General features: G+C 40.8%; 1 protein-coding gene, 6 non-coding genes and 1 pseudogene across 9 annotated transcripts; 1 reads left to right on the top strand and 7 right to left on the bottom strand.

Annotated features, from left to right (window-relative positions):
* Positions 1-487: 487 nt before the first annotated feature.
* On the bottom strand, positions 488-559 carry trnat-ugu (transfer RNA threonine (anticodon UGU)). The gene has a single exon. It is a non-coding gene; the product is annotated as a tRNA-Thr (tRNA).
* A 535-nt stretch (positions 560-1,094) lies between these two features.
* Positions 1,095-1,166, bottom strand: trnaa-cgc (transfer RNA alanine (anticodon CGC)). Its single transcript has one exon. It is a non-coding gene; the product is annotated as a tRNA-Ala (tRNA).
* A 1,403-nt stretch (positions 1,167-2,569) lies between these two features.
* Positions 2,570-2,641, bottom strand: trnat-ugu (transfer RNA threonine (anticodon UGU)). Its single transcript has one exon. It is a non-coding gene; the product is annotated as a tRNA-Thr (tRNA).
* Positions 2,642-3,176: 535 nt separating this feature from the next.
* trnaa-cgc (transfer RNA alanine (anticodon CGC)) lies at positions 3,177-3,248 on the bottom strand. The gene has a single exon. It is a non-coding gene; the product is annotated as a tRNA-Ala (tRNA).
* A 1,403-nt stretch (positions 3,249-4,651) lies between these two features.
* Positions 4,652-4,723, bottom strand: trnat-ugu (transfer RNA threonine (anticodon UGU)). The gene has a single exon. It is a non-coding gene; the product is annotated as a tRNA-Thr (tRNA).
* A 535-nt stretch (positions 4,724-5,258) lies between these two features.
* On the bottom strand, positions 5,259-5,331 carry trnaa-cgc (transfer RNA alanine (anticodon CGC)). Its single transcript has one exon. It is a non-coding gene; the product is annotated as a tRNA-Ala (tRNA).
* Positions 5,332-8,476: 3,145 nt separating this feature from the next.
* On the top strand, positions 8,477-19,436 carry LOC116371923 (uncharacterized). 3 transcript variants are annotated; one of them, XM_031821065.1, is made up of 21 exons: positions 8,479-8,649; positions 8,748-8,806; positions 8,886-8,966; positions 9,066-9,190; positions 9,794-9,934; positions 10,245-10,343; positions 10,451-10,612; positions 10,703-10,802; positions 10,970-11,190; positions 11,803-11,959; positions 12,145-12,368; positions 12,585-12,705; positions 13,024-13,220; positions 13,335-13,449; positions 13,660-13,829; positions 13,925-14,022; positions 14,189-14,320; positions 14,639-14,828; positions 18,904-19,045; positions 19,145-19,241; positions 19,317-19,431. In XM_031821065.1, exons 1-18 carry the CDS (start codon positions 8,627-8,629, stop codon positions 14,649-14,651), a joined length of 2,238 nt encoding a protein of 745 aa, XP_031676925.1. In that variant the 5' UTR covers positions 8,479-8,626; the 3' UTR covers positions 14,652-14,828; positions 18,904-19,045; positions 19,145-19,241; positions 19,317-19,431. The 3 variants fall into 3 exon arrangements, with proteins under 3 accessions (XP_031676926.1, XP_031676925.1, XP_031676924.1); XM_031821064.1 differs by having other exon boundaries at positions 8,485-8,649; positions 9,791-9,934; positions 19,317-19,436; XM_031821066.1 differs by lacking the exons at positions 10,451-10,612; positions 10,703-10,802; positions 10,970-11,190 and having other exon boundaries at positions 8,477-8,649; positions 9,791-9,934.
* Positions 19,437-22,048: 2,612 nt separating this feature from the next.
* LOC116371935 (uncharacterized) lies at positions 22,049-22,167 on the bottom strand (annotated as a pseudogene).
* Between the last annotated feature and the right edge of the window lie 5,748 nt (positions 22,168-27,915).

Below are 27,915 nucleotides of genomic sequence, written 5' to 3'. Positions count from 1 at the left end.
GCATAGACTAAAAAGATGACCTGGAACCAGTGGGTCTGGCGACGAATATGTAGCGAGGGCCAGCCGACTAGAGCATACAGGTCGTAGTGGCCATATCAATACAATTGACCCTTTCTTTACACTGTTCTAATGAAAGTACATTTCCATAATATCATCTAGCTTCCATAAACGTCGAACAAGGCTTGAACCCAGGATTGAACCCATGTGCTTCAGTTTACAAAAACAGATGACTTAGCACATCTATTTCCTTCTTAAAATGTCAACATTCTGGAAAGTAGAGTTGTGCAAAAGCTAATTTCACAACTAAATATACTCATCAGAAAATTTGGGGATTAACTTCAGAGCGCATGCATTTCAAGTATTAGCTCTACCGTAGAGGTACATCCCCTTACTATATAATAGCAGGGTTGACATTTTGAGAACTTTTTTTCTTCTTCAAAGTCCTCCAGTGAAAGAACCTTCCCATGGTACCAGCTATCTTTCAGTAAGGCACGGATGGGATTTGAACCCATGATCTTCGGTTTACAAGACCGACGCCTTACCACTTGGCCACCATGCCACTCTATACTGCAAGATATTTATCAATATTCTGGAAAGTAGTAGTTGTGTAATGTGAATTTGGCACACAAATAACATCTCTGTTTCCTGTGAGAATTTCAACATTCTGGAAAGTAGGAGTTGTGTAATGTGAATTTGGCACACAAATACTCAGTGGAGAACCTTGGGATTGAACCAAGTACTAAAATAGCATGCACTCCCCCTCTGAGCTTCGATCCAATTTTATTTGCAGATAAAATGCAATATTAATACAATGTACGTTTTATATACACCACTCCATTGAAACTACAATGAAATGATAGCAGCAATTCTAAATACACGCAAGTATGGACAGTCATCTAACCCATGAACTTCAGTTTTTGAAAATGATGCAATTGAAGTTGGCAACCATGCCACTTCTGTTACATAAATGTACGAACAGGGATTGAACACATGTTCTTCAGATTACAAGAGCAAATTATTTAGCACGTCTCTGTTTCCTGCTGAGAATTTCAACATTCTGGAAAGTAGGAGATGGGCCATTGCAAAAATTTGAATGGAGAAGCTGGGGATTGAACCCAGGACCTCATACATGCGAAGCATGCGCTCTACCACTGAGCTACATCCCCTTTCTGGGAAAGAAATGGTTTTTTCTTATTTTTTTACATTTCACCTATAATTAATCAGGTAAGCTAGTTGAGAACAAGTTTTCATATTCAACTGCGACCAGGCCAAGATAAAGCAAAGCAGCGCAACACAAACAACAACACAGAGTTACAGATGGAATAAACAAGCGTACAGTCAATAACACAATAGAAGAAAAAAAAGAAAGTCTATATACAGTGCGTGCAAATGGAGGTAAGGCAAGAAATAGGCCATAGTAGCGAAGTATTTACAATTTAGCAAATTAACACTGGAGTGATAGATGAGCAGATGATGATGTGCAAGTAGAAATACTGGTGTGCAAAGAGCAGAAAGTATATTAAAACAATATGGGGATGAGGTAGGTAGATTGGGTGGGCTATTTACAGATGGGCTTTGTACAGCTGCAGCGATCAGTTAGCTGCTCAGATAGCCGATGTTTAAAGTTAGCAGTGTTGCCAACACCTCAGTAAGGAAAGTAGCTATTGGCTGTCCTAAAAGTCACTAGAAGTTGCTAAATGATGTCATCACCTAATTTGCATAATTGTCCATGTGCATGTAATTGTGATGGACACTGTAGGAGTGAGGAATAACATTGTGGAAGAGACAAAAAGTGAGTAAAATGAAAATGTCTGCAAGTATTCAGAGGGGTCTGAATACTTGCTAAATACAGCGACTAAGTCGCTAAGTTGGCAACACTGAAAGTTAGTGAGGGAAATATGTCTCCAGCTTCAGCGATTTTTGCAATTCGTTCCAGTCATTGTCAGCAGAAAACTGGAAGGAAAGGCGGCCAAAGGAGGTGTTGGCTTTGGGGATGACCAGTGAGATATACCTGCTGGAACGCGTGCTACGGGTGGGTGTTGTTATCGTGACCAGTGAGCTGAGATAAGGCGGAGCTTTACCTAGCATAGACTAAAAAGATGACCTGGAACCAGTGGGTCTGGCGACGAATATGTAGCGAGGGCCAGCCGACTAGAGCATACAGGTCGTAGTGGCCATATCAATACAATTGACCCTTTCTTTACGCTGTTCTAATGAAAGTACATTTCCATAATATCATCTAGCTTCCATAAACGTCGAACAAGGCTTGAACCCAGGATTGAACCCATGTGCTTCAGTTTACAAAAACAGATGACTTAGCACATCTATTTCCTTCTTAAAATGTCAACATTCTGGAAAGTAGAGTTGTGCAAAAGCTAATTTCACAACTAAATATACTCATCAGAAAATTTGGGGATTAACTTCAGAGCGCATGCATTTCAAGTATTAGCTCTACCGTAGAGGTACATCCCCTTACTATATAATAGCAGGGTTGCCATTTTGAGAACTTTTTTTTCTTCAAAGTCCTCCAGTGAAAGAACCTTCCCATGGTACCAGCTATCTTTCAGTAAGGCACAGATGGGATTTGAACCCATGATCTTCGGTTTACAAGACCGACGCCTTACCGCTTGGCCACCATGCCACTCTATACTGCAAGATATTTATCAATATTCTGGAAAGTAGTAGTTGTGTAATGTGAATTTGGCACACAAATAACATCTCTGTTTCCTGTGAGAATTTCAACATTCTGGAAAGTAGGAGTTGTGTAATGTGAATTTGGCACACAAATACTCAGTGGAGAACCTTGGGATTGAACCAAGTACTAAAATAGCATGCACTCCCCCTCTGAGCTTCGATCCAATTTTATTTGCAGATAAAATGCAATATTAATACAATGTACTTTTTATATACACCACTCCATTGAAACTACAATGAAATGATAGCAGCAATTCTAAATACACGCAAGTATGGACAGTCATCTAACCCATGAACTTCAGTTTTTGAAAATGATGCAATTGAAGTTGGCAACCATGCCACTTCTGTTACATAAATGTACGAACAGGGATTGAACACATGTTCTTCAGATTACAAGAGCAAATTATTTAGCACGTCTCTGTTTCCTGCTGAGAATTTCAACATTCTGGAAAGTAGGAGATGGGCCATTGCAAAAATTTGAATGGAGAAGCTGGGGATTGAACCCAGGACCTCATACATGCGAAGCATGCGCTCTACCACTGAGCTACATCCCCTTTCTGGGAAAGAAATGGTTTTTTCTTATTTTTTTACATTTCACCTATAATTAATCAGGTAAGCTAGTTGAGAACAAGTTTTCATATTCAACTGCGACCAGGCCAAGATAAAGCAAAGCAGCGCAACACAAACAACAACACAGAGTTACAGATGGAATAAACAAGCGTACAGTCAATAACACAATAGAAGAAAAAAAAGAAAGTCTATATACAGTGCGTGCAAATGGAGGTAAGGCAAGAAATAGGCCATAGTAGCGAAGTATTTACAATTTAGCAAATTAACACTGGAGTGATAGATGAGCAGATGATGATGTGCAAGTAGAAATACTGGTGTGCAAAGAGCAGAAAGTATATTAAAACAATATGGGGATGAGGTAGGTAGATTGGGTGGGCTATTTACAGATGGGCTTTGTACAGCTGCAGCGATCAGTTAGCTGCTCAGATAGCCGATGTTTAAAGTTAGCAGTGTTGCCAACACCTCAGTAAGGAAAGTAGCTATTGGCTGTCCTAAAAGTCACTAGAAGTTGCTAAATGATGTCATCACCTAATTTGCATAATTGTCCATGTGCATGTAATTGTGATGGACACTGTAGGAGTGAGGAATAACATTGTGGAAGAGACAAAAAGTGAGTAAAATGAAAATGTCTGCAAGTATTCAGAGGGGTCTGAATACTTGCTAAATACAGCGACTAAGTCGCTAAGTTGGCAACACTGAAAGTTAGTGAGGGAAATATGTCTCCAGCTTCAGCGATTTTTGCAATTCGTTCCAGTCATTGTCAGCAGAGAACTGGAAGGAAAGGCGGCCAAAGGAGGTGTTGGCTTTGGGGATGACCAGTGAGATATACCTGCTGGAACGCGTGCTACGGGTGGGTGTTGTTATCGTGACCAGTGAGCTGAGATAAGGCGGAGCTTTACCTAGCATAGACTAAAAAGATGACCTGGAACCAGTGGGTCTGGCGACGAATATGTAGCGAGGGCCAGCCGACTAGAGCATACAGGTCGTAGTGGCCATATCAATACAATTGACCCTTTCTTTACGCTGTTCTAATGAAAGTACATTTCCATAATATCATCTAGCTTCCATAAACGTCGAACAAGGCTTGAACCCAGGATTGAACCCATGTGCTTCAGTTTACAAAAACAGATGACTTAGCACATCTATTTCCTTCTTAAAATGTCAACATTCTGGAAAGTAGAGTTGTGCAAAAGCTAATTTCACAACTAAATATACTCATCAGAAAATTTGGGGATTAACTTCAGAGCGCATGCATTTCAAGTATTAGCTCTACCGTAGAGGTACATCCCCTTACTATATAATAGCAGGGTTGCCATTTTGAGAACTTTTTTTTCTTCAAAGTCCTCCAGTGAAAGAACCTTCCCATGGTACCAGCTATCTTTCAGTAAGGCACAGATGGGATTTGAACCCATAATCTTCGGTTTACAAGACCGACGCCTTACCGCTTGGCCACCATGCCACTCTATACTGCAAGATATTTATCAATATTCTGGAAAGTAGTAGTTGTGTAATGTGAATTTGGCACACAAATAACATCTCTGTTTCCTGTGAGAATTTCAACATTCTGGAAAGTAGGAGTTGTGTAATGTGAATTTGGCACACAAATACTCAGTGGAGAACCTTGGGATTGAACCAAGTACTAAAATAGCATGCACTCCCCCTCTGAGCTTCGATCCAATTTTATTTGCAGATAAAATGCAATATTAATACAATGTACTTTTTATATACACCACTCCATTGAAACTACAATGAAATGATAGCAGCAATTCTAAATACACGCAAGTATGGACAGTCATCTAACCCATGAACTTCAGTTTTTGAAAATGATGCAATTGAAGTTGGCAACCATGCCACTTCTGTTACATAAATGTACGAACAGGGATTGAACACATGTTCTTCAGATTACAAGAGCAAATTATTTAGCACGTCTCTGTTTCCTGCTGAGAATTTCAACATTCTGGAAAGTAGGAGATGGGCCATTGCAAAAATTTGAATGGAGAAGCTGGGGATTGAACCCAGGACCTTCATACATGCGAAGCATGCGCTCTACCACTGAGCTACATCCCCTTTCTGGGAAAGAAATGGTTTTTTCTTATTTTTTAAAATTTCACCTATAATTAATCAGGTAAGCTAGTTGAGAACAAGTTTTCATATTCAACTGCGACCTGGCCAAGATAAAGCAAGCAGCGCAACACAAACAACAACACAGAGTTACAGATGGAATAAACAACCATACAGTAGAAAAAGTCTATATACAGTGTGTGCAAATAAGGAAAGGATAAGGGAGGTAAGGCAATAAATAGGCCATGGTGGCGAAGTAATTACAATATAGCAATTAAACACTGGAATGGTAGATGTGCAGAAGATGAATGTGCAAGTAGAGATACTGGGGTGCAAAGGAGCAAGATAAATAAATAAATACAGCAAGGGGATGAGGTAGTTGGATGGGCTATTTACAGATGGGCTATGTACAGGTGCAGTGATCTGTGAGCTGTTCTGACAGCTGGTGCTTAAAGCTTAGTGAGGGAGATCTGAGTCTCCAGCTTCAGTGATTTTTGCAGTTTGTTCCAGTCATTTGCAGCAGAGAACTGGAAGTAAAGGCGGCCAAAGGAAAAATTGGCTTTGGGGGTGACCAGTGAGATTCTCCTGTTGGAGCGTGTGCTATGGGTCGGTGCTGCTATGGTGACCAGTGAGATGAGATAAGGCGGGGCTTTACCTAGCAGAGACTTGTAGATGACCTGGAGCCAGTGGGTTTGGCGACGAGTATGAAGCGAGGGCCAGCCAACGAGAGCATATAGGTTGCAGTGGTGGGTAGTAAATGGGGCTTTTGGATTGGAGATGCTTAATGTGAGTCTGGAAGGAGAGTTTACAGTCTAACCAGACACCTAGGTATTTGTAGTCCACATATTCTAAGTCAGAACCGTCCAGAGTAGTGATGCTGGACGGGCGGACAGGTGCGGGCAGCGATCGGTTGAAGAGCATGCATTTAGTTTTACTTGCATTTAAGAGCAGTTGGAGGCCACGGAAGGAGAGTTGTATGGCATTGAAGCTCATCTGGAGGTTAGTTAACACAGTGTCCAAAGAAGGGCCAGAGGTATAGAGGTATACTATGATATATTTATACAGGTATACTATGACCAATAAGCATACTAAATACTCAATTCATGTCACAAACAGTACAGTTAGTACGAGTATTCGAACACAGCTAAGGCCAAATGAGGAAGTGCAGTCACCTTTTAATCCTGAATGACAATTGTCTTGCCTCATAGAGATAGATAAATCTTCTTAGGGCTGATCGATATGACAACAGCCAGTGAAAGTGCAGGGCGCCAAATTCAAAAGAACAGAAATCTCATAATTAAAATTCCTCAGACATACAAGTATTTCACACCATTTTAAAAATACACTTCTTGTTAATGCCACCACAGTGCCCGATTTCAAATAGGCTTTACGGCGAAAGCACCACAAACGATTATGTTTGGTCAGAGCCAAGTCACAGAAAAACACACTCATTTTTCCAGCCAAAGAGAGGAGTCACAAAAATCAGAAATAGAGATAAAATTAATCACTAACCTTTGATGATCTTCATCAGATGACACTCATAGGACTTCATGTTACACAATACATGTATGTTTTGTTCGATAAAGTTCATATTTATATCAAAAGAATCTCAGTATACGTTGGAGCGTTATGTTCAGTAGTTCCAAAAACATCCGGTGATTTTGCAGAGAGCCACATCAGTTTACAGAAATACTCATAATAAATGTAGATGAAAATAAAATTGTTATGCACAGAATTAAAGATATATTTCTGCTTAATGCAACCGCTGTGTCAGATTTCAAAAAACCTTTACGGACAAAGCAAACCATGCAATAATCTGACTACGGCGCTCAGAGCCCAAACAGGCCAAAAAGAGGTCAACAGAAGTCAGAAATAACATTATAAATATTCACTTACCTTAGATGATCTTCATCTTCATCAATCCCAGGAATCCCAGTTCCACAATAAATGTTTGTTTTGTTCGATCATTTATGTCCAAATAGCTACTTTTGTTAGCGAGTTTTGTAAACAAATCCAATCTCACGAAGCGTGTTCATTAGGAGCAGACGAAATGTCAAAAAGTTATGTTACAGTCCGTAGAAACATGTCAAACGATGTATAGAATCAATCTTTAGGATGTTGTTAAAATACATCTTCAATAATGTTCCAACCGGAGAATTCCTTTGTCTGTAGAATTGCGATGGAACAGAGCTCGCTCTCATGTGAACGAGCGTCACGAGCTCAAGGCATTCTGCCAGACCTCTGACTCATTCCCCTCTCATTCGCCCTCACCTCACAGTAGAAGCATCAAACAAGGTTCTAAAGATTGTTGACATCTAGGAAGTGCAACATGACCAATATCCCACTGTGTCTTCAATAGGGAATGAGTTGAAAAACGACCAACCTCAGATTTCCCACTTCCTGGTTGGATTTTTTTCTCAGGTTTCTGCCTGCCATATGTGTTCTGTTCTACTCACAGACATCATTCAAACGGTTTTAGAACCTTCAGAGGGTTTTCTATCCAAATATACTAATAATATGCATATCTTAGCTTCTGGGACTGAGTAGCAGGCAGTTTACTCTGGGCACCTCTGGACAAGAAGATAATAAGAAGCCATAAGAAGATAAAAGACTCATCTATGTATCTGTGCCAATATAGTGTCTGTGACAGCATGGGCAGCGCCATTGAGGCTATCTTCACATTAAAGTAGTAACATTTCTTCTTCACAATTGTCTGAGCCCTTCTGAGGACCCGATTGGACATGACTTCAACAGGGTCACCAGTAGGGCTCAGCCAAATGAAGTTGGTAGTCCCACCCAGTTGACTACATTCAAATTGTGAAAGTGCATGAAATGCAGCATTTTGGCCATTAGAAGCCAATATCTTTCTCTCTGTCTGGGCTACAATTGTAGACGGTTGGGTAATTATGCTTTTCACCTGTGAAAGGCTGTTGTGCTGCTAATGAGGGAGTTCTATTAACCTGAGCCGAGGTGCACCGGTCCATGGCCCCTGACATGAATGGATAAAAGCGGTGAGGGCGGAGCACCCTTCTAAAATTGAACAGTAGCCTTACATTTAGGTTTTTGTCCTAACACTACACAGCTGATTCAGATTAACAAAGCTGGATGATTATTTGAATCAGCTTTGTAGGGCTAGGGGAATAAAAAGAAAATGTGCAGCCCTTTGGGGTTCAGGTGACTGAGTGTGGGAAGCCTTTGTCATAGGGTAAAAGTTGCATACCCCTGGGCTGTAGGCTGCACACTTTGGGTCAAATATCAGGTTCTGTAGCTGGGTATTTTATCAGAACAAATCTGTTCTACAATGATTATTTTCCTTAGCTCAGGGTAAGTAGTAGCAGGCCTAGGAGAGTCTTATGCGACGCAAACATTTGAGTTGTGTTCTTCCTCCTTTTAATCATAATAATTTGTCAAATGCCTTACAGGTTGTTTTGCCTATTGATGGCAGCTGTGGGCATACAAGCACAACAGACACCTTCTATAAGTATGCATTTTGCACCTTGCAAATTTAAGCACTAAGCGTTTGACAAGATTTTTTTTTAAACTAACCTTTCCTATTCCAGATGACCTCAACGCTGAATGCCTTGGTAACGTTATTCGTTTGAGTGTCGCTCCTCTTTTTGAAGAGGTTGACGCTGTCTTCAGTGAGTTTGCCTCTTATGATTCTCTTTCTCTCCTTTCATAATTCATGGCTTGATATTGCTTGTCATCTATTGTGTTCACACCATCTCCATCCCTTCCAGATGACACACAGATCATAAACCTGACGCCTGGCCTTGCTACTCAGTGTGGATTCAGCTTTAAATTTGACCCCATGGGGAATGCCATGTTTTTTGCTTCTCTTCAAAACTGCTTTTCCCAAAACATGGTAACCCTAAGAACTGTAGTGTTTGCTTGTACTTCAAATGGACAGTTTGCCTTTCAGTGTCACTGCATTTGCAACTCATAATGTAGCAATGTCATTTTATTTACCTTTGACGTGGAGTCATGCTGAGACCAGGCTCTTTTACAGATGAGCCCTGTCTACACAAAGATACAAGTCGATATTTGCATCACTAGATGGAAAAATGAAATAACTGAACCCATTCTTCAGTAAAAAGGTCCTCAATAAGCCTGAGTTGCCGAAGTCCGGTTCCAGAAACATTGACGCAGTTTTACTTAACTCTGTGGATATCAAAAGGATCTCCATTGTTAGCCACCCCTTGGTCTGGTATCTCTTACCTCTAAGTTAACGATGACGTAAGGTACAGCAGAAGTTTATGGAGGGCTTTCAGAGGGCCAGCCAACTTTCTGATAGACTGCAGTGATGTGAACTATTGAGCTCTACTCCTGTAGTGTGGCTTCAATACAGTGGCAGCTGCATTCATATAGCCAATTTTGCCACAGTCTATAACTTGCATGAATGTCACCTGAATTTAGTTTTTTTGCTATATAATGAAGGCTTTTTTCCCTTCCCCCTTCATTTTAGGATGATAAGATGTTCAGCTTGGTCATGCAGTTCAGGCTGCCAGGAAACCACATGACTGAAGACCCTGTTTATAGAGTGGGCAAAACCTGTAGCTACACCCCCTGGACCTCCCGAGAGATTCTGTGCGACCGCAACTACATGGAGGCAAGTGAGCAGAGCATGCCCCAATGGACATGTTTACAGTCCCGCTTGTCGTACTGCCTGTATAAATGATCTGTCTAGAGCTACAACTGTCCAGTGTTTCATTTCTTCTGCGACACAACGTAGAGGTCTTGACTCTCTCAATTCCACTCGCGTCTTCAAAATGCACATAGGAGAACTTTAGAGGTGAGGAATTTTGGCCTATTCTCAATGCATTTAAGGAGGCGAGTGGACAGATTTCTGAACTGGCCCTTGATTTCCTCTTGTATGGGAGGGAGAAAATGCATAGGGAATAATGGCCTTTCTTCTCTAGGTGTCTGTCAGAAGGACTCTTCCAGACATCCAAACCATCCCCAAACAGCCCACTGGGGGCCCGAAAGCAAGGAGCGGCAACTTCCGGAGGGGAGCTGAGGTTTATATATTTCAGTTTCTGTAATTTCACTACAAAATGACAGGATGGCGCTAAACAATGTGCGTTTGACAATTTTGTTTAATTCATGTTTCCATTTCCTGAGACAGGCTGTTGCTTCAGGATACAAAATGACAGCAGTCGTCTTTAGTCCTAGCAAGAATGTCATGAATGTGGATGAGGTCCAAAGGAAGGGCTATGCAATAGCCAACACTCCCACACGGCTGGTGTTAAGAAGCCCTCATAATGCAGAGGAGACATACCTCCAGAATGTAAGCTGACCAGTAGAGCAAACATTTGGAAACGGTGGCCCTACCTGAACACTGCAACATATTGTTAATACGGTGTGTCCTACTGAACAGGTAGCTGGGGTTCCGATGCGGGTGCTCTCAACCTCAACCTTCTTTGAGCAGAAGTGGCTGGTTACTCGAGTAGATGCCACGGCTGTTTGTCCAACACCAGGTTGAGTGTGAAATAATTTAAGATCCTATAAGCCCAGTTCTTAATTGGCTCCAGACAAGACATTCATGTAGTGTTCAGTTGGGAAAATGTTTTCCCAAATAATGGCACAGTTTTCAGTTGCAAAATGTTCTGTTTTGATGTGCACTTGGCTTCTTGTGTCACTGCAGAGGCAGTGGCCTTTACTCCAGAAGTGATCACCTGGTACATGCCCAAGCACATAGACCCACTTTTCTCCTCTGATGCCTTCACCATGTTGGAGGTGTACATGGGAATTGACGCTAAGAGGCTGGACACTGAGGAAATGGCTGCCAGAAACTACTCGGTTTTAGTCACAGAGGCTCATATTATTGTTGAAATTCCGGTGGGGGCGGTTGGCGGCTACTTCAAGGTCAGCATTGGATGAGTAAAATGTTCCTGTCTTATTTGTAGAGCCCTTTATACTATAGCAGTTGTCAGTGCTTTGCAGTAACCCTTTGCCATCTCTCATGGGTAAACTCCTAGAAACGTTGTCTTGTGTAAAACGTTTCTTATTGAGCAATTGTTTGCTTAACCAGGCTAATATACAATGGTTTGCAAAATAGTGAGAATTTTGCATAAAATTACACATACTCTTGTCTTTGCAGTTTGTCCTTTAGCCGCTTGAAATTTCAGACCAAATATCCACACTGAAGTATTGTTTACCTGACTTTTTAGGGAGGCGGTAGCTTTGCCACTGTCAACTGAATGCAAGCAACACTCGGCTGCTGTTTACATATTGCGCAAGTGTTTACTTTGCGTGTCAGTTGTTTTGAAAATGCAAGTTGACAACCATACACCTACCAGCTTTCTAAAGTCTGGTAACCAATACTTTCCTTTGAATATTGTGTCTTAAATTACGAGCGGCAAAAAGACAAGTGGTAGAATAATTGTATTTAACATTCTGGCTTATAAGGAACATTTACCTGTTTTTGCACTCAAATTGTGTATTACAGCCTGACTGCATCACTCGTCTCCCTTACAGAGCCATATTCAGGATGACCAGTACTTTGTCACTTACACCATTGAGCCCATGCTTGAGTTGCTGTGGATCGAGGAGGTCGCACACGAGAACACCAGCTATAAAGTCCTCTTCCCTATCACAACACCTCCGATGGCCAGGCCTCCACAAGTTCGCAACTGTGAGTCTGGTTTAGTTAAATAGCGCCTATGGTAATTTGGGATGCCTGGGTTGTTCATTAGGCACAAAACAGAAAATGTACTGAAACGGGGAGGCAATACCTGGACTTACCCAATAACAAATGTCCATTTTCAACTTCCATTGTACCGCATTTCAAAATGTTTTCCTTTGTTTGCCAATGAACAGACACGCCCTTGGACACAGTTCCTGAGCAGGCAGTGTTTGTGCTTGAGTTGGGGACCTTCAACCTTGATGTGGAGCTGCTGAACATCACCTTTCCCACCATGGTGCTAACTGTTGCAGAGTGCAACGCCAGGGGCTTCAATGTTCAAGAGCAGAGATCCCCGGACAACACCTTGAAGACCTTCAGGATGGAGGTGCCCTTCTCAGACCCGGTGGTCTTTAAGGAGGTGTGTTTCTGTTAAATGCAAAGCCACACGCAGTGATTTGTTCATGCCCTAATAAGTGGGCCACCAACAAAATATAAATGGCACAAATGTACTTTGTATCCCTCATTTACTCATGTGTTGTTTTAATAGTCCCCATATGTACTTAGTTGTCACTTGATGTTGAATAGAGTTCTGTTGCAACAATAATGCTGACCAATGCTTTTAACTTCACTACAGAGAAGGGCGGAACAAGGTGTCACAACCTTCACTCTTCAGCTGATCTACGGCCTGGTCATCTTTCCAGAGTACGCTCCTTTCTCTCACTCTGCCGTTGTGGACGCTGTACTGCTGGACATTGGTATGCCTCTGGACTACGCCAAACTACTGTTGAATGGTTTCCTCTCGTTAATGATTGCCCTGAAAGGAAATTGGCAGTGAAAGACCAACTAGCCATACTGTAGGGTTTTCCTATGCGGTCTTTCTACAGAGAATGTTAAGCTTTAGAGTATTTGGACCCAGTTTCCCTGTTCCTGATTTGCCAGGATCGTGTTTATTCAGTCCCACCGTAGCAAAACATTTTGCAATCTAAACAAGGGTTTCTTCTTGGACAAGTTCAAGTAGTACCTTCCTGTTTTTTGTGCTTAATTAATGAACACAACCCTGTTTGTCCTTGTAGTGCCACCCTCAGTCACTGGCAACTGTGATCAGGAGAACTTCCACATCACTGTGGACTACAGGAACCAAGAGCCCTTTTTTGTGGTCTTGGTTGGCAAGCGGCTGCTTAACCATGAGTTTGCTCAACAGTATTTAACAGAGGGCGACACAGACTTCACCATCACGTTGCCCTTCTCTTCGCCGGACGCAGTGTTTGAGGTACGACGCTCTCCCAAAACATGTTAACCTAAATTGCTGCAGCTAGCTTTGCTTTCCTTACCCTGTATACATGCATACAATATTGGACTAATGAACTCTCCCATTGGTTCCCAGTCGGTTCACTCGTCCTCTGTCAGGAGCAGACTGGATGTGGCTCTGTTGAATCCTTACAACAACATGACCATCAAATACTTTTCCCTGGCTTGCAGCTTCCTCAAAACGCTGACTGGTTGGTTCTCAAACAATTACTTACGATAAATTATCGTTTAACATGGTTACCAAACCTGGGTGCCTTGAAAATACCGTGAGTCTAAATGGTAGTGCCAGATGGGCATGGTTTGCATTTTTGGTGCTATTCCATTGGTTCAAGCTCAATAAGTTTAACAAATACAGAACCCAGGTCTGATGGCTACCTGTCTTTTGCTCCCCCACCTCCAAGAGTGTTTCTCTAATGGAACGATGACTGCGCTGGCAGTGAAGGTGGAGTCTGCTCCCGGTCTGAACCCCGGTCAGCTGACCCTGAGCGACCCCGCCTGTGGTCCCACCTACAGTGATGATCGCTTCGCCTACTTCCACTTCACTGTGAACTCCTGTGGCACCACCAGGAAGGTAAAATGACTATTACCCTGAGGTGATGGGTACTGTGTGTTTACGGACTGTTTGCTTCTTTAGGCTGTAATAAGCAATTCCCCTCTACTACATAGTTTATCAACAATGTCATGCTGTATGAGAACGAAATCTCCTTGCCAGATGAACTTGAGGTGAAGCTGAATGGCACGACGTCTTCAGAGGAGGAATATCAGTAAGTGCATTGCGCATCACAATTGTAGCTATTAGCTTTCATAAGGTTTATTTTTCTTCATCCATTGCTCAATACTTTGTATACAGGGAAAATGTGCCTCTACTACCAGTGTCCACTCCACTGCTTGACGTTTCCCCTATTGAAGTTGCTTACATCCCTCTTTTAGGTTAAAGGTTTCCTGCTCCTATGTGGCCAACATCACTCGCACATTGGCCTTCCTGACCAGGCCGCGTGACAACGAGGCCTTTTGCCGAGACTGGGACGGGTCGACTAATGGTCAGAATGAGACTCGCTCAGGGTAAGCGTGCACAAATTCAGAATTTCAACTTGACCCCTAGCCTCTAAAAGATTCTTGGATGGTCTCCTTTACAAAACCGTTCACAAAAATGTAAGCCTTGTGATATATTACTCTTGCGTTCTGAGATCTACAGGTGTGGCTATGTAGTAACGGTGAGGAGCTGATTTGGGAATTTGTCAGAAGCCTCTAGTGGGGGGTGGATAAATGGCTTGTGTTCATTGGGGCACAACAGGATATGATAAACGAGCATTTCTTAATGGACAAGTTCCGATGGTGCCCACTGACCACGACCCCCGGTTGTCTTGTTCTGTGTTCCAGACGCCTCGTATAACACGTTCCACCAGGAGGAGGACTATCCAGTGGTGAGGTACCTGAGACAGCCTCTGCACTTTGAGGTGGAGCTGACCACGTCCTCTGATCCCAAGGTAGCGCTGGTGCTTGACCACTGCTGGGCCACCCTCAACGAGGACCGCGACTCCCGACCCCGGTGGAATCTCATCATTAATGGGTAACATGTTGTTTTTGGGCCTAAACAAGTGTTATTCCACAGGTGTGGTTCCTGAGTAATTAGCAACCTATCATGCTTGGCAGGCCATTTACTTTGGCTACCGTGGCTATGCCCCCATCCATAGGTCGAGTGGTCACAATGCTTAAAAACGATGTGAGCCATGTGCGGTCTGTCACCAGATCTCCACCCAATTTCACACTTATGGGAGATTCTGGCGCGTATGATCACATGCTTGTTATCACTGAGTGGTCCCTGCAGCGTATCATTGGAACGTATGCTGCATCAAACGACTCTAAACCGCGTTGTCTGAAAAGCATCTAAACAATGTTTTGTGTTGAGAAATAAAGGTCTTCACAACTTTATTCCAGCTTTGCTTGTAAAATATATCAATGTTAACATTATCATCTAGTCTAAATAACAGGTTGACTTGTTTTACAGTATGATGCGGTACAAGGGAGCCATGTAAATCTAGTATAGAAAGTATGGCAGCCATGTTTGTCAAGCAAGAACTCCTAGAATGCTGTTCACTGCGACCCGTTGCCTGAGATCTTAACTTAGTTTGGCCACTTCAGCATGTGTACGCCGTAACAAGTACAAACATTATCACATGACAAGTAGTTTACAGGTAACTATACAAAACGCCAATTGTTGTCACCTCCCCAAATACAACCGTAGCACAAAAGCTAAGATATAGCACAATCTATTATTGGGGGCTAAGTCCTTGGGGGAAGGTATTGTGAAGAGGATGATGCAGGAAATATTACTAAGATCTGGGAATTTATCAACAATAAATGGTGAGGCAGACAGTTTTTCTAAGCTATATACCCCTGGAAAGGGGGGGGTCTGATCTGGCAACCCTGAGGTACCATAGTTTACACTCTGATGCCGTGTTCAAATCAACTGACGACTTCAGTGCATTCAAGACAATGAGGTTACTCCAGTTGAGATCACCATAAGTCTGACAGACGCTTACGTGATAACCCGACTGCATTGTATGGTGTTAGCTTATATTCAGTACCACCTTCAAGTGTTTTACACACGTGTCCATTACAATCTAGGCAAGAATCAGAAAGCATGAATAAAACGCTAAGCACATTATACTTACGGTACGATGCAGTAGAAACGACAACACGTGACACAGAAAATAAGGCACTTTGATAGGAATACACGCATGTCCACAGTTATTTGTGAGGAAGGCAATAAATGTGCAAGGACTGTATACTTGATCTGGGGAAGTGCTTGGGCTTTCTTTTGAAGGAAAGTTTGTCCGGCTCATTAAATTCTCAAATCTAAATGGTCTGCAACCGTGAAATGGGCTACTTTTGTGAATGAATGAGGCAAAATTAGAAGTTGAAACGGCTTCTAGAAAATTAGCAGGTAGTGTGCCTTGGTCTGAGGTCAGCGCGGGTTAAATGTCCACATGTTGGAACGGTGAGTGCATTCTGACATCACGCGCATGAAATCAACTCCCACTGGGGCGACTGTTGAAGATATTTGGAACTTGTGTGTGTGAAAAGGTTAATGTTGGCATTACCTACACCTTTTTACTCAATGTTATCCTTTTGGTTTGCTACAGTTCAGTGTTGTGCCAAGCTGATGGTCAGTCAAATGGAAATCAAGAGCGGCTGGCAAGCTTGGCTTGCCTTTCCGATTGGTTACATACAACTGCTCTTAACACTGACTGAATAGTTGTTGGTTTTGGGTTGAATTCAGGCACAAGTGACCTCTTGTATTTAAAACAGTTATTGCACTAAACCTAAAGGATTGTTCAGATGCCTGTGCAGCATGGATGTTTGAAACTGAATAGGATCAGTTGACAGGATCCCCAGAAGTTGATGCCGCTTTCAATGGAATTTCCTGTCCTAGAGAATGCGCTAATTGGGAGTTGCTAAACATGAACAAATACCACGGTCAAGTGTAGCAGCATCTTGCTAACCTTATTTAGCTAGCTAATGTTCATATTTAAAAAAAATGTTACTACATTTTTTATTTGGGTGAGCACTTTGCCACAGATGGACATGCTGGCCTAATTTTTATCAAGAATTTAAATTGGGTTACTATAGAAAGGTGACTTATTTTTCCTACCTTGTAATGGGCTACAATGACTTTGCCCATGATTATGCACGCTGCAAATGACACTTTATTTTACGGGTGACTTTTCAGTATCTGGCTGCATGTTACACCAAGCAGTGTAGTGAAGCAACTTTCTTGGTCAAAACCATTCATTTGGGGGATCGGGTTTGCTATGAAATCATGCAATTTTACCATTTTTATGAATTGGTATCAACCTAAATTTGGCCATGTGGACACGGCGTAACTTCGCAGCTGTTTATTAAATCAGCAATGTCATAGCAGTTTAAAAAAACAAGCTGAAATGTTTTGTATATCATAGGAAAAGACAACATTCACATGGCTGTGCACAAAATGGGTAGTTGAGATCTGTCACTTCAGCTGCAACCATATCGTTGTGCAAAATCCTTACCATCGTCTGTCAGCTCAAGTGATTTGTACTGGTGTAGGTGTTTCTCTTAATATAACATCTTCAGCTTTCACAAATTCCTTTTTGCTAATATCTGGCAGTTAAACGGTAAAGGATAAACCTCCCAAAGATGCAAATTAAAAAAGTAGGCCTAAACTGTCAATGCGTAGGTTACTTTGTATAGTAGAGCTGCGCCCTTCACAGAAGTCCTCCATGTGACTCCGATGCCGTGGGTGTAGAATTTATTTTGTGTGACCAATTTTTCTCCAACAGCGGAAGAATTGCTCTGGCGCATTGCATGAAGTTCTTGTTTAAAATGAAGTACTTGTGTTGCAAAATATGATTGCCTTGTTGATGATAGACTGTCTATTCGGCAACTTTGGTTAAACCACGATCAATATTCTGGTCAGACTACAGGCGACCCTTTCTGGATCATTTAGAATTTTAAGAACCATTTAGAGGGACATCTCACCTCATGTCAATGGAATTGAATATACATGTTTGACATCTGTCATTTAACAAGCCATTCCAGTAGACCAAAATAAATATTGTTGACGGAAAGCTCAATTTCTGTTCTTTAAAATAAAATAAAAACGTAGGATTTGGGGTGCAGAGGAAGCGGTTTTAAAGTTACCGTCTCCCGACTTAAACTCTAGACGGTAGAAATCTATTAAATTGATAGTCAACTTATTAACTTTACATCGTATCCTCCTTGCAGCTGCAAAAACCCCAGCCTTATGATTCAGTACTATACAAGTTGGTTTAATTGAATTACTAGCTAACTAAATAACACAGGCTAAACACACAGGTGACACAATGACAGCTTGTTACAAGGTTTCTCTTCACACCCCCCACCGTTCCGTAAGGGACACTTATCAGTGATACATTTTTGAACACACGAACCGGCACCAGCTTGGAGTAAAAGCATGAATGTATTTGTGGGATGCCGCCGTGGAAAGGTAGGTGGTTGGTCTTCTCTCTGATTGGCTACATGAGGTCACAATGTCGTTGGTTGTCCGTGGCTCCAATGACTAGTCTTGAACAGAACTACAGGATGGATTTTCCTTTCACACGTTCTGGAAGATAGGCTAATCAACCCTGTCGCTGATTCCTCAGTGGGTGATGAGTAGGATGGTTTGGATGTGGTAGCAGAATGGTCCCACTTAAGTTCATTTTCTAGGTTAGGAAAGTTCCAAACGTCTAGCTTGCGCCTCACGGTTTTCTGGTCTAATGTTAATTTCTGTTACCATTCCTTTTATGCACTCAGAGATTAGCTATAGAAAATGAATGTCATATTGGTTTTTATTTTGTGATTTTTACTAAACGCGCTTACTCTACAGGTAGGACGTCTCTAGCCTTTACATTGTATATGAAATATGTTTTTTCAAGACAAAGGTGATTGTTGTTGGGTAAAGCCTGTTAGCAAAAACATTCCTTTAGTTCATACTGGAGGGGGAGAAAGAACCCACTTCTGCTGTAAATTGATCTGATCCTCACAGGACAGTCATGACACCACCACAAGACTTCGTACACAAGGCGGTTGGGGTTTGCAGTGTTTTCTTGTTCATAACTTAGTCCCTCTCTCTACACTGGCAGCTGTGAGAACCCCGAGGATCCATACCGTGTGGTCTTCCACCCGGTAGAAGCTGACGCCAGGGTCCGCTTCCCCCCTCACGTCAAACGCTTTGAGGCCTATATGTTTTCCTTCGCCGGTGATGCGGTTGAGCCGAGTGGCCAGGTAACAAAGTTCACCCAACAATCTTTATTCTTTAATTTTGTGTGAGTGGCAATCATCCCTTTAAAAAAAAACTGACACCATCAAATCTTTGATTCCTAGGTCTTTGTCCATTGTGATGTGGTCATCTGTGATGCCAGTAGTCCCACTGGCGGCCCCTGTAGTGGACAATGTGTGAATCAGGACAACCTGAAAAGAGGTAGGTTTTGTTTTATGCTTTTCAGACCCTGGCAGACCATAACTGAACTAATAGGTTCGCTCTCTCTCTCAACAGGTCAACGACATGTCAAAGACCTCTTTGAGGAGCGTCATGTATATGTTTCTTCTGGATACATTCTTTGGGTGTAATGTATTGTTCTAACATGTCAAATAAAGTGTTCTATATAAAACAATCCTAACCGTTGGAGCTACCTTAACACCATGTCGTAGGCTTGTCATCTGACATGTATCAATCAACCCTTTTGTAAGCATGGAACTCTGAACCATCCACCGGAGGGAGATAAGTGTTGCACACCAATTTTCCCGTCTAGGACAAACAATGGGTGACGAAACAAAAGCTTTCCATTGTCCAGTAGGATGAACTGACTCAATGTTATAGCAGATGGTGGTTTGCCAAAGTGAAACCAGCAGGGCTGTGGTTGGATGCAGTGTTGGTAATTTTCAACTGAAATTACAACTTTCCTTGATACCTCTCACTAGCTTGGTTTCCATCCAAATATGGACATTTCCTCTTCAATGATATGCATGTCAATCTCTCATGGCTCAAATGGGAAGAGCATGACTTCATCGCTACTTGTTTGTGTAAGAAGTGTTGACAAGCTGAATGTACCGAGCTGTCTGTTTTAAACTCACGCACAGCTCAGACACCCATGCATTCCCCACAAGACATCTCTTCACAGTCTCCAAGTCTGAACTACGAAGGTAGAGCCACGAATACGTTGCAATCTATTCCGCATCAGGATAAGATTTCAACACACACCGTACGGAACAGCGGGGACTGAAGACACTCCTTAAAGTTGCGAGCTTGCACCGCGGGACGGTTTCATTGCTCCAGACCACCACAAGGGGGAGTTTGCGCAATCATTATGCATTTGGGTCCCAAGGCTTTGGGATGACCAAGACTAATTTTGACACGAGCCACCCTTGCCTTGTGGCGCTCAACGAAGATTGCTGACAAAACAGATGGAAGTTGTCTTAACGAGTCAAGCAAATGTACAATTTGAGAGGAATGTGATAATGTAGAGACGTGGCTATATATTTTTTTTGTCATAGTTAAATTACAAAAATCTCTATTTAGCAAGTTCAGACTAGCTAGTGTTAGGAGAATGAATTTGTAATTTGTCTTTCAGGGACTCCTGAGAACCAACAAACCAGGATGTTGTCTTGTTAAACAGTGGCTGTAAAGCATCTAGCTGGTTAAAGCATTGACTGCACAATTGTAAGCTTGCCTTGTAATGCAGCTAAAGTAACATGGCTAGCTATTTACTTGCTTGAGTCGGATTAAAAATAACTGTTGCCGCTCTGGGTATGGACCCTAAAACGTAGTTCTGTACTAATATTCATACCAATCAATGAACCTCAAGTCTGAATGGCATTAATGAAGCCTAGAGTAGAATATACCTTTATTGTGCCAAGGATGCAAGACCTATACACATGAATTTTAGTTAATACCACGTATGAGATTCCCATCTTGTAGCCTGGTGAAAATATTCACCGATCATGTACTCTTCCTTGGCAAAGAAAGGTGTGGTTCTGGTATGACAGACACTTTCAGTCATATCAAACGATGCGGTGTCTGCACGTATGTATTACAATTATACACTTCAGTGTTTACTGCTCCTGGGATATCAATGAATACACATTGTAACTATACAATAGACCAAACATGATTGATTTGTAATTCATATACAGGGAAAAAACGTATGCATATCTAACTCCATTAATCTGAGGACACAATAGTATTTCAACCAGTGGAGAATGTGAAACGCTTTATTGAAGAAGTGCATTTTATTTATAATATTATACGAGTTCAATCTTGGGCGGGCAGGTGGGTAGAGCGTTGGACTAGTAACCAGAAGGTTGCAAGATCAAATCCCTGAGCCGAGAAGGTAAATCTGCCCCTGAACAAGGCAGTTCCTAGGCCGTCATTCTTATCTGACATGCCTAGTTGAAGGGTAACTACACCCCAAAATCTGTCTTATTTGGTTTCCTGCTAGGGTTTTAAACGTTGTCGTGGACATAGAAATATAACATGATTGGATGTTCTATTAAAAAGGTGTACATTTTAGAGAGCGAAAACCTATAGATGCAGGGACAAACGGTCAACGTGTTACGGTTTTCTAGGTGTGAAGGAGAGTCGGACCAAACTGCAGCGTGTAGATTTCGATCCATGTTTAATGAACTACGTACAACACGAATAAACACTACAAAACAAAGACCGTAACGAAAACCGAAATAGCCTATACTGGTGCAAACTAACAGAGGACAATCACCCACGACAAACTCAAAGAATATGGCTGCCTAAATATGGTTCCCAATCAGAGACAACGATAAACACCTGCCTCTGATTGAGAACCACTCCAGACAGCCATAGACCTTGCTAGATAACCCCACTAGCTACAATCCCAATACCTACACACCAAAACCCCAAGACAAAACACACCACAATACAAAACCTCATGCCACACCCTGGCCTGACCCAATACATGAAGATAAACACAAAATACTTAGACCAAGGCGTGACACAACGGGGAAATGTAAATGGAGAAACATTGAAGGGATTTTACAGGGCCCTAATGGACTACAGACATTGACAGTCTCCTAGCCTAAAAAGAAATGCTGAATGCACTGCCTAGATTGAGGGAAACGCACTGTCCATTATTTGATATGATCAGGGCAGGGAAGCACTAACAAACTGCATTTAGTCCAATAAAAAGATAACATTAGGGTGATAAATAAAAGGCAGTTGCTCCACGCATGACACGAGAACCCTCTGCTGGAGCAAAACACTTACAGCACCTGGTATTCCCAGGCGGTCTCCCATCCAAGTACTAACCAGGCCCGACCCTGCTTAGCTTCCGAGATCAGACGAGATCAGGCGTACTGAGGCCGGTGTGGTCGTAAGCGAGAAACTATCCCTTGGTGCACTATATAAAGTCAAAGTGAGTCTGATTAACAGCTGTTGCATTTTCACCATTTAGATAAGCATCTTTGTGTCACTCAAAAAGTGGAAGAAATTGCATATACTGTAGCCATAATTTGTAGCACAGATTGTTGGATGAAATACAAACTAACCTTGCTTACTTATTTCAAAGCGAGGGCACATATTTCAGCCTTGTGGGAAAAAACAGACAAAGAGTTTACAAAAAGCTTACAGCACCTGGTATTCCCAGGCGGTCTCCCATCCAAGTACTAACCAGGCCCGACCCTGCTTAGTTTCCGAGATCAGACGAGATCAGGCGTACTTTAAAAAAATATATATATTATGAAAAAACACATTTACAACATTCAGCCAATATTAATTAAGGATGAACAATTCACCCTTTTACAAAATCAGAAAAATAATAGAGGGAAAAAAATACAAAATAAATTTAAAACACAATCATTCACTAATACCAATTAGTAATTAAAAGTTTCCCGTTTGACAGAATTTCAATAAAAGTACTCCCCCACACAAACAGTTTTTCAAAATGTCCTCCACCGTATTTATATATTATCTCTGTATCCTTTTCTAAAATCCTCCTAAAAAGACCTTCCACACTCACACATTTCCCTTCATAATGACCCATGTTCCTTCTTAATCTTACAGCGTATCTAGCATGACTTAAAACATAATTAACCAAATTAAAATTCAAAACTTTACTTTTCCCATTAATCACAAAGAAAGAATCTTCTCCATTCCACCTCATTCAAAATCTCCTCCCCCCAATGTTTTACTAAAAGCCCTTTTAAAAACTCATGAAAATCTTTTAACCTGTGTAGAGAAATGCAATTTCTTATGCAGGTGACCAACCTATTGCTAATACAGGGCTACAACTTAAAGTAAAGCCTGTGGGGTCCCCTACAGGATAGCTCCCGCATTACACTAACTGCCAAAACCAGCGCATACACATAATCTCCTTTGTAGCTGAACATTGTGTGCCCGAAGAGGATTCTACGATGACGGACAGACAACTGAGCCAATGGCGGAAGACTACAGACTACACCCCAGCTGAACCAATCCAAAGATCCGATCTTCCAGAATCAACCTACTTTCTGTTCTATATATAAGTGGTGTACTGATTGTAACGGTCTTTTTGCCTGCAATTCCGTACGAACTAGCGGAGGAGCCGTAATTACGCTGTTCTAGATATCTTCACTCTGAATAAACTGTCGCTTGTCATACAATTTACCACCTTGTCTGAATCGATCCTTGACCGACTCGCCCGTCTACATATCTAATTTCTAACACCTGCTACATTCAACAAAAAAGTGCATAAAATGTTCCACCTCAATACCACAAATATCACATTCTCTTTTGATATCCCTATTTATTTGATGCAAAACCACATTTGTAAAAATCCTATTATGTTTCAATTTAAAATCGTTGTCTTCACACTCTATAGAAATATATTTTACATTGACATTCTTCCATATTGATTTCACATCCATATTTGCAAACACCCTAGACCACACTTTTTCCGAAGCAGGAACTTTTATCTCTTTTAAAATACATTTACTATAAACCATTTTAACTTTCAAACCTGATAAATCATGTTTCTCCCCATTACTTTCATAATATAAAACCGGTAAACCCCTCGCTCTTTTAGCCACCTCTTTATTTATTAAAATCACCCACTCCCCAGGAATACATTCTAATATTTTCTTGTAATTATTCTCCACAGTAGTTTTACTTATCTCTTCATCTATTTCAACCACATTATCATATATTGCTTGAAACGGAAGGAACCCAGGAATTACCTCATATACTATGTCACCTATCTGCCTCATCCCAGCCCTCATAAAATATTTACAAAACAACGTCATATTATTACACTTTATCTTTGGATTTAAAAATATCGGCTGATTTAAAATATTTTCTAAAATGGTACATTCATAAGAAATATTTGGTAAAAATTGCCCCCAAGCCTCAAATACTTCTCTATAAAACAACGATATATTACCTACCATTTCCTTCTTCATACTCATCAATAAACCATTGTCCCCCACCCTCCCTACCTCTTGCAAATAATCTTTAAAAAACCTTTTCCACCCATAATCCAATTCACCAAATAAATATTTCCGTACCATTTTTACTCTAATTGCTGTTTTCCTTACACTTAAATCTACCAACTTCAAACCCCCCTCCTCATAACCTGCAATCAAAGTTTTAAAAGCTATTTTCACCCCCTTCCCATCCCATAAAAAATGTACTAAAATCTTATTCATTTCAGATAAAACCCATTCTGGCATATCCAAAACATTCATTACGTAAATAAAAATTGACATCAACAAGGAATTTATCACAATGACTTTCCCTTTTAACTTCAAAGACCTCCCCTTCCACATATTTACCACCTTTCTAACTTTATTTATTACACCACTCCATGTCAAATCCCTAGCTTCCATTTCCTTCACCCCTAAAAAAACTCCTAACACCTTAAAATAATCGTTTACCACCTTAAAAGTAAAATTTCCCTCATTAATCTTCCCAATATACATTACAACTGACTTCTCCATGTTAACCTTTGCCCCTGATGCTTGTCCATATACTTTAAAACACTCCATCACCCTTTTAACACTTCCCTCATCTCTAACTGTTATAGTGGTATCATCTGCGTATTGATGAATCAAACTAAAACCTCCTTGTGGAGTCTGTACACAATTTATAAGATGATCTTTTTTAAGAAATGCTGCTAAAGGTTCTACCGATAAAACAAATAATAAAGCTGATAAAGGGCACCCCTGTCTCACAGATCTCTCAAGAATAAAAGAATCAGTTAAAACTCCATTACACTTCACCCTACTTTTTGCCTTCTTATATAATAATTTTATCCATCCTATTATTCTATTACCAAAACCATATTTATCCATTACCCTAAACATAAAATCATGTTCTACCCTATCAAAGGCTTTATTTAAATCTATGCTTAACACTATTCCCCCTATCTTATCATGATTCATTTTATTTATCACATCTCTAATCGTATTAATTGTATCAGCAATATCTCTACCAGGCACACTATAATTCTGTGTAGGTGCTATAATATCATTTAAAACTTGCTTCATTCTATTTGCCAGTATCTTAGCTAAAATCTTATAATCCGAATTTAATAAACTAATTGGCCTATAATTCTCCAGTTTCAATTTGCTCCCCTTATTTTTATATAAAATCGTTATCAGCCCTGTCACCATAGATTCTGAAACACTATTATTATCCTCCATATATTGATAAACCTCCAATAAAATAGCTGCTAAAAAACGTTCATATATTTTATAAAATTCTGCAATTATTCCATCCACTCCAGGTCTCTTATTTACTTGTAACCCCTTTATCGCATCTTTATCTTTATTCACTGTTATCTTCCCACACACATTTGTTTATCCTCAACATCAATTTGCACATCCACACTATCCAATATCTCCTTTACACACCCCTCATCCACCTCCCCTTTCTTAAATAAATCCTTATAAAAATTCTGCACTGTTTCTAATATCTCTACATAATCATTGACAACTTCACCCTTTACATTTTCAATCTCTCTAATATATGTTCTCCTCTGTTTATTCTTCTCTAAACCAAGAAAAAATGAAGTACATTTCTCCCCCTCCAAAACATACTTTGCCTTACTTCTTATAATTGCACCCTTACACTTATCTATTTCATATTTACTCAGTTTTGCTTTTAAATCTAAAAACGTTTCTATATTATGATTAAGTTCACTGTCACACTTCCCCATTTCTTCATCCAATCTAGCCCTCAACTCATTTTCTTCTCTTTTCATCTTTCCTCTCTTTTTCCTTGCATATCTTATACTAAAACCTTTTATTTTTTCCTTAACCTTGTCCCACCATAAACACTTATCATTCTCTTTCCGCTTATCCTCCATTTCACATGCTATCAAAGATTTAATTTGTTTCCCATATTCCTCATCTTCTAAATACCCTGCATTCATACACCATATTCCACCCCCTGTTCTTTCCTTATCTAAACCCACTGAACATGTTAAACCTGCATGATCACTAAAAGTTGTAAAACATACTTAATATCTTTCATAAAATTCCTTAAACCTTCTTTTACTAAAACCAGATCTATCCTTGTTTGTTTCAAATCCCCTAAAACCACCTGCCTTCTAGAAAATTCTCTTTTGTCTGGATTTTCCTCTCTCCACATATCAATTATTCCTTTTTCTAACATCATCTTCTTTAAAACCCCCCTAGATACATCACTTCTAAAAATAGCTCCTCTTGTCATATCCAGTCTATCCATTTTAACATTAAAATCCCCAACTACAATACAATTCCCCTCACACCATTTCCCTAATTCTAAAAATAAATCTTTGCGCTCTATTTCATTATTAGGCGCGTAAATATTTATAATTCTAAAAACCATACTCATATATTCAAAATCCAAAATTAAAATCCTCCCATTATTATCATTATATATATGTTTCACATTCTCTACCACATCCTTCTTCAATAAAATAGCAACACCACATGAATTACCCCTGCCATTGTTAACAAAAATAAAATCTCTCCATATTTTTTTAACTTCTAAAATACATATATTGTCCCAATGTGTTTCTTGAAGGCATAAAATATCAGAATTCTTCATTTTCACTATTCTTTGAAATTTTTCCATTGTTCTTAAACCATTCGCATTTATTGACATAAAATTAACCATTCCGATAAATAGTAAAAATAATAAATATTTTCTCATTTACCTCTATCTGTTGTCATGTTTTCTTCCTTTTCTGTCCTTTTTCACCTCCGCCGCCGCTTTCCTCTTCCTGTAGCCTCCCCATTTTCTGTCAATCTGTTCCATGTCATCTGAATCTGAAATTGAAACTTAAACTCTTCTTTCCGGTGCCTGTTGTGCTTCCTGTATCCATTTGTGTCTCCTTTATTATTGTCAGCATCCCACTCCCCTCCACTTCACCTTCTTCCGAGGCACCCACATAGCCCGAGGTCCCCCCCAAAATCTGTGAGTCCCCAGTTCCTCCATCCAGCCCACTCCCCTTCTCCTCCTGAGAACTCCCTCTTCTTATTTCTGAGTCCATACTGCTCCCTATTTCGTTCGTCTTCTGTTCGATTTTCTCCCTTCTTGCGTTCTCCGTCTCTCCACCCTCCACCACGTCCTCTCCTCCATCATCTTCTTCTGGTCTCGGTGATACATCAGTCTCCACAAAAAGATCTTGGCTCCTCTCCTCATTCACAACCTCTCCACAGTTGCACTCGTCAGTTCTCATGCGACATCCTTCGCAAAATGCCCTTTCCTTTCCACCTAAACATTCTCTTGCATAATGCCCTTGCTTCCCACACTTATAACATTTTAATTCAGGGCAGTCCTTCAAAATATGACCAGGCTGAATACAAAGCCTACAAACTCTGACCTGCTTATCATGAATAACTCTAAAGTACTCTCCTCCTTCAAGTGTGTCAAACTTTGTAGAGTAAGGCAATGATTTCACAGTGTCAGTAAATTTCACTTTGCAGTATCTCGTGCCATCTGCTATCTCCGTCCCTGGCCAAACTCTCCTCCTGATTTCAGAGACTGCTGATACACCCCAGCTACATAGCTTGGCCAATATAGCGTTGTCTTCCATATACACAGGCAGATTCATGAAAGAGACTATAAGTTCATTGGAAACCATGTCTCTTGCCATAATTCTTGT

Source organism: Oncorhynchus kisutch, unplaced genomic scaffold, assembly GCF_002021735.2.
Source record: "Oncorhynchus kisutch isolate 150728-3 unplaced genomic scaffold, Okis_V2 scaffold3827, whole genome shotgun sequence".
In the NCBI taxonomy this organism is placed as follows: domain Eukaryota; kingdom Metazoa; phylum Chordata; class Actinopteri; order Salmoniformes; family Salmonidae; genus Oncorhynchus; species Oncorhynchus kisutch.
Note: the sequence above shows the minus strand (reverse complement) of the source record. Positions and strands in the feature narration are given on the sequence as shown.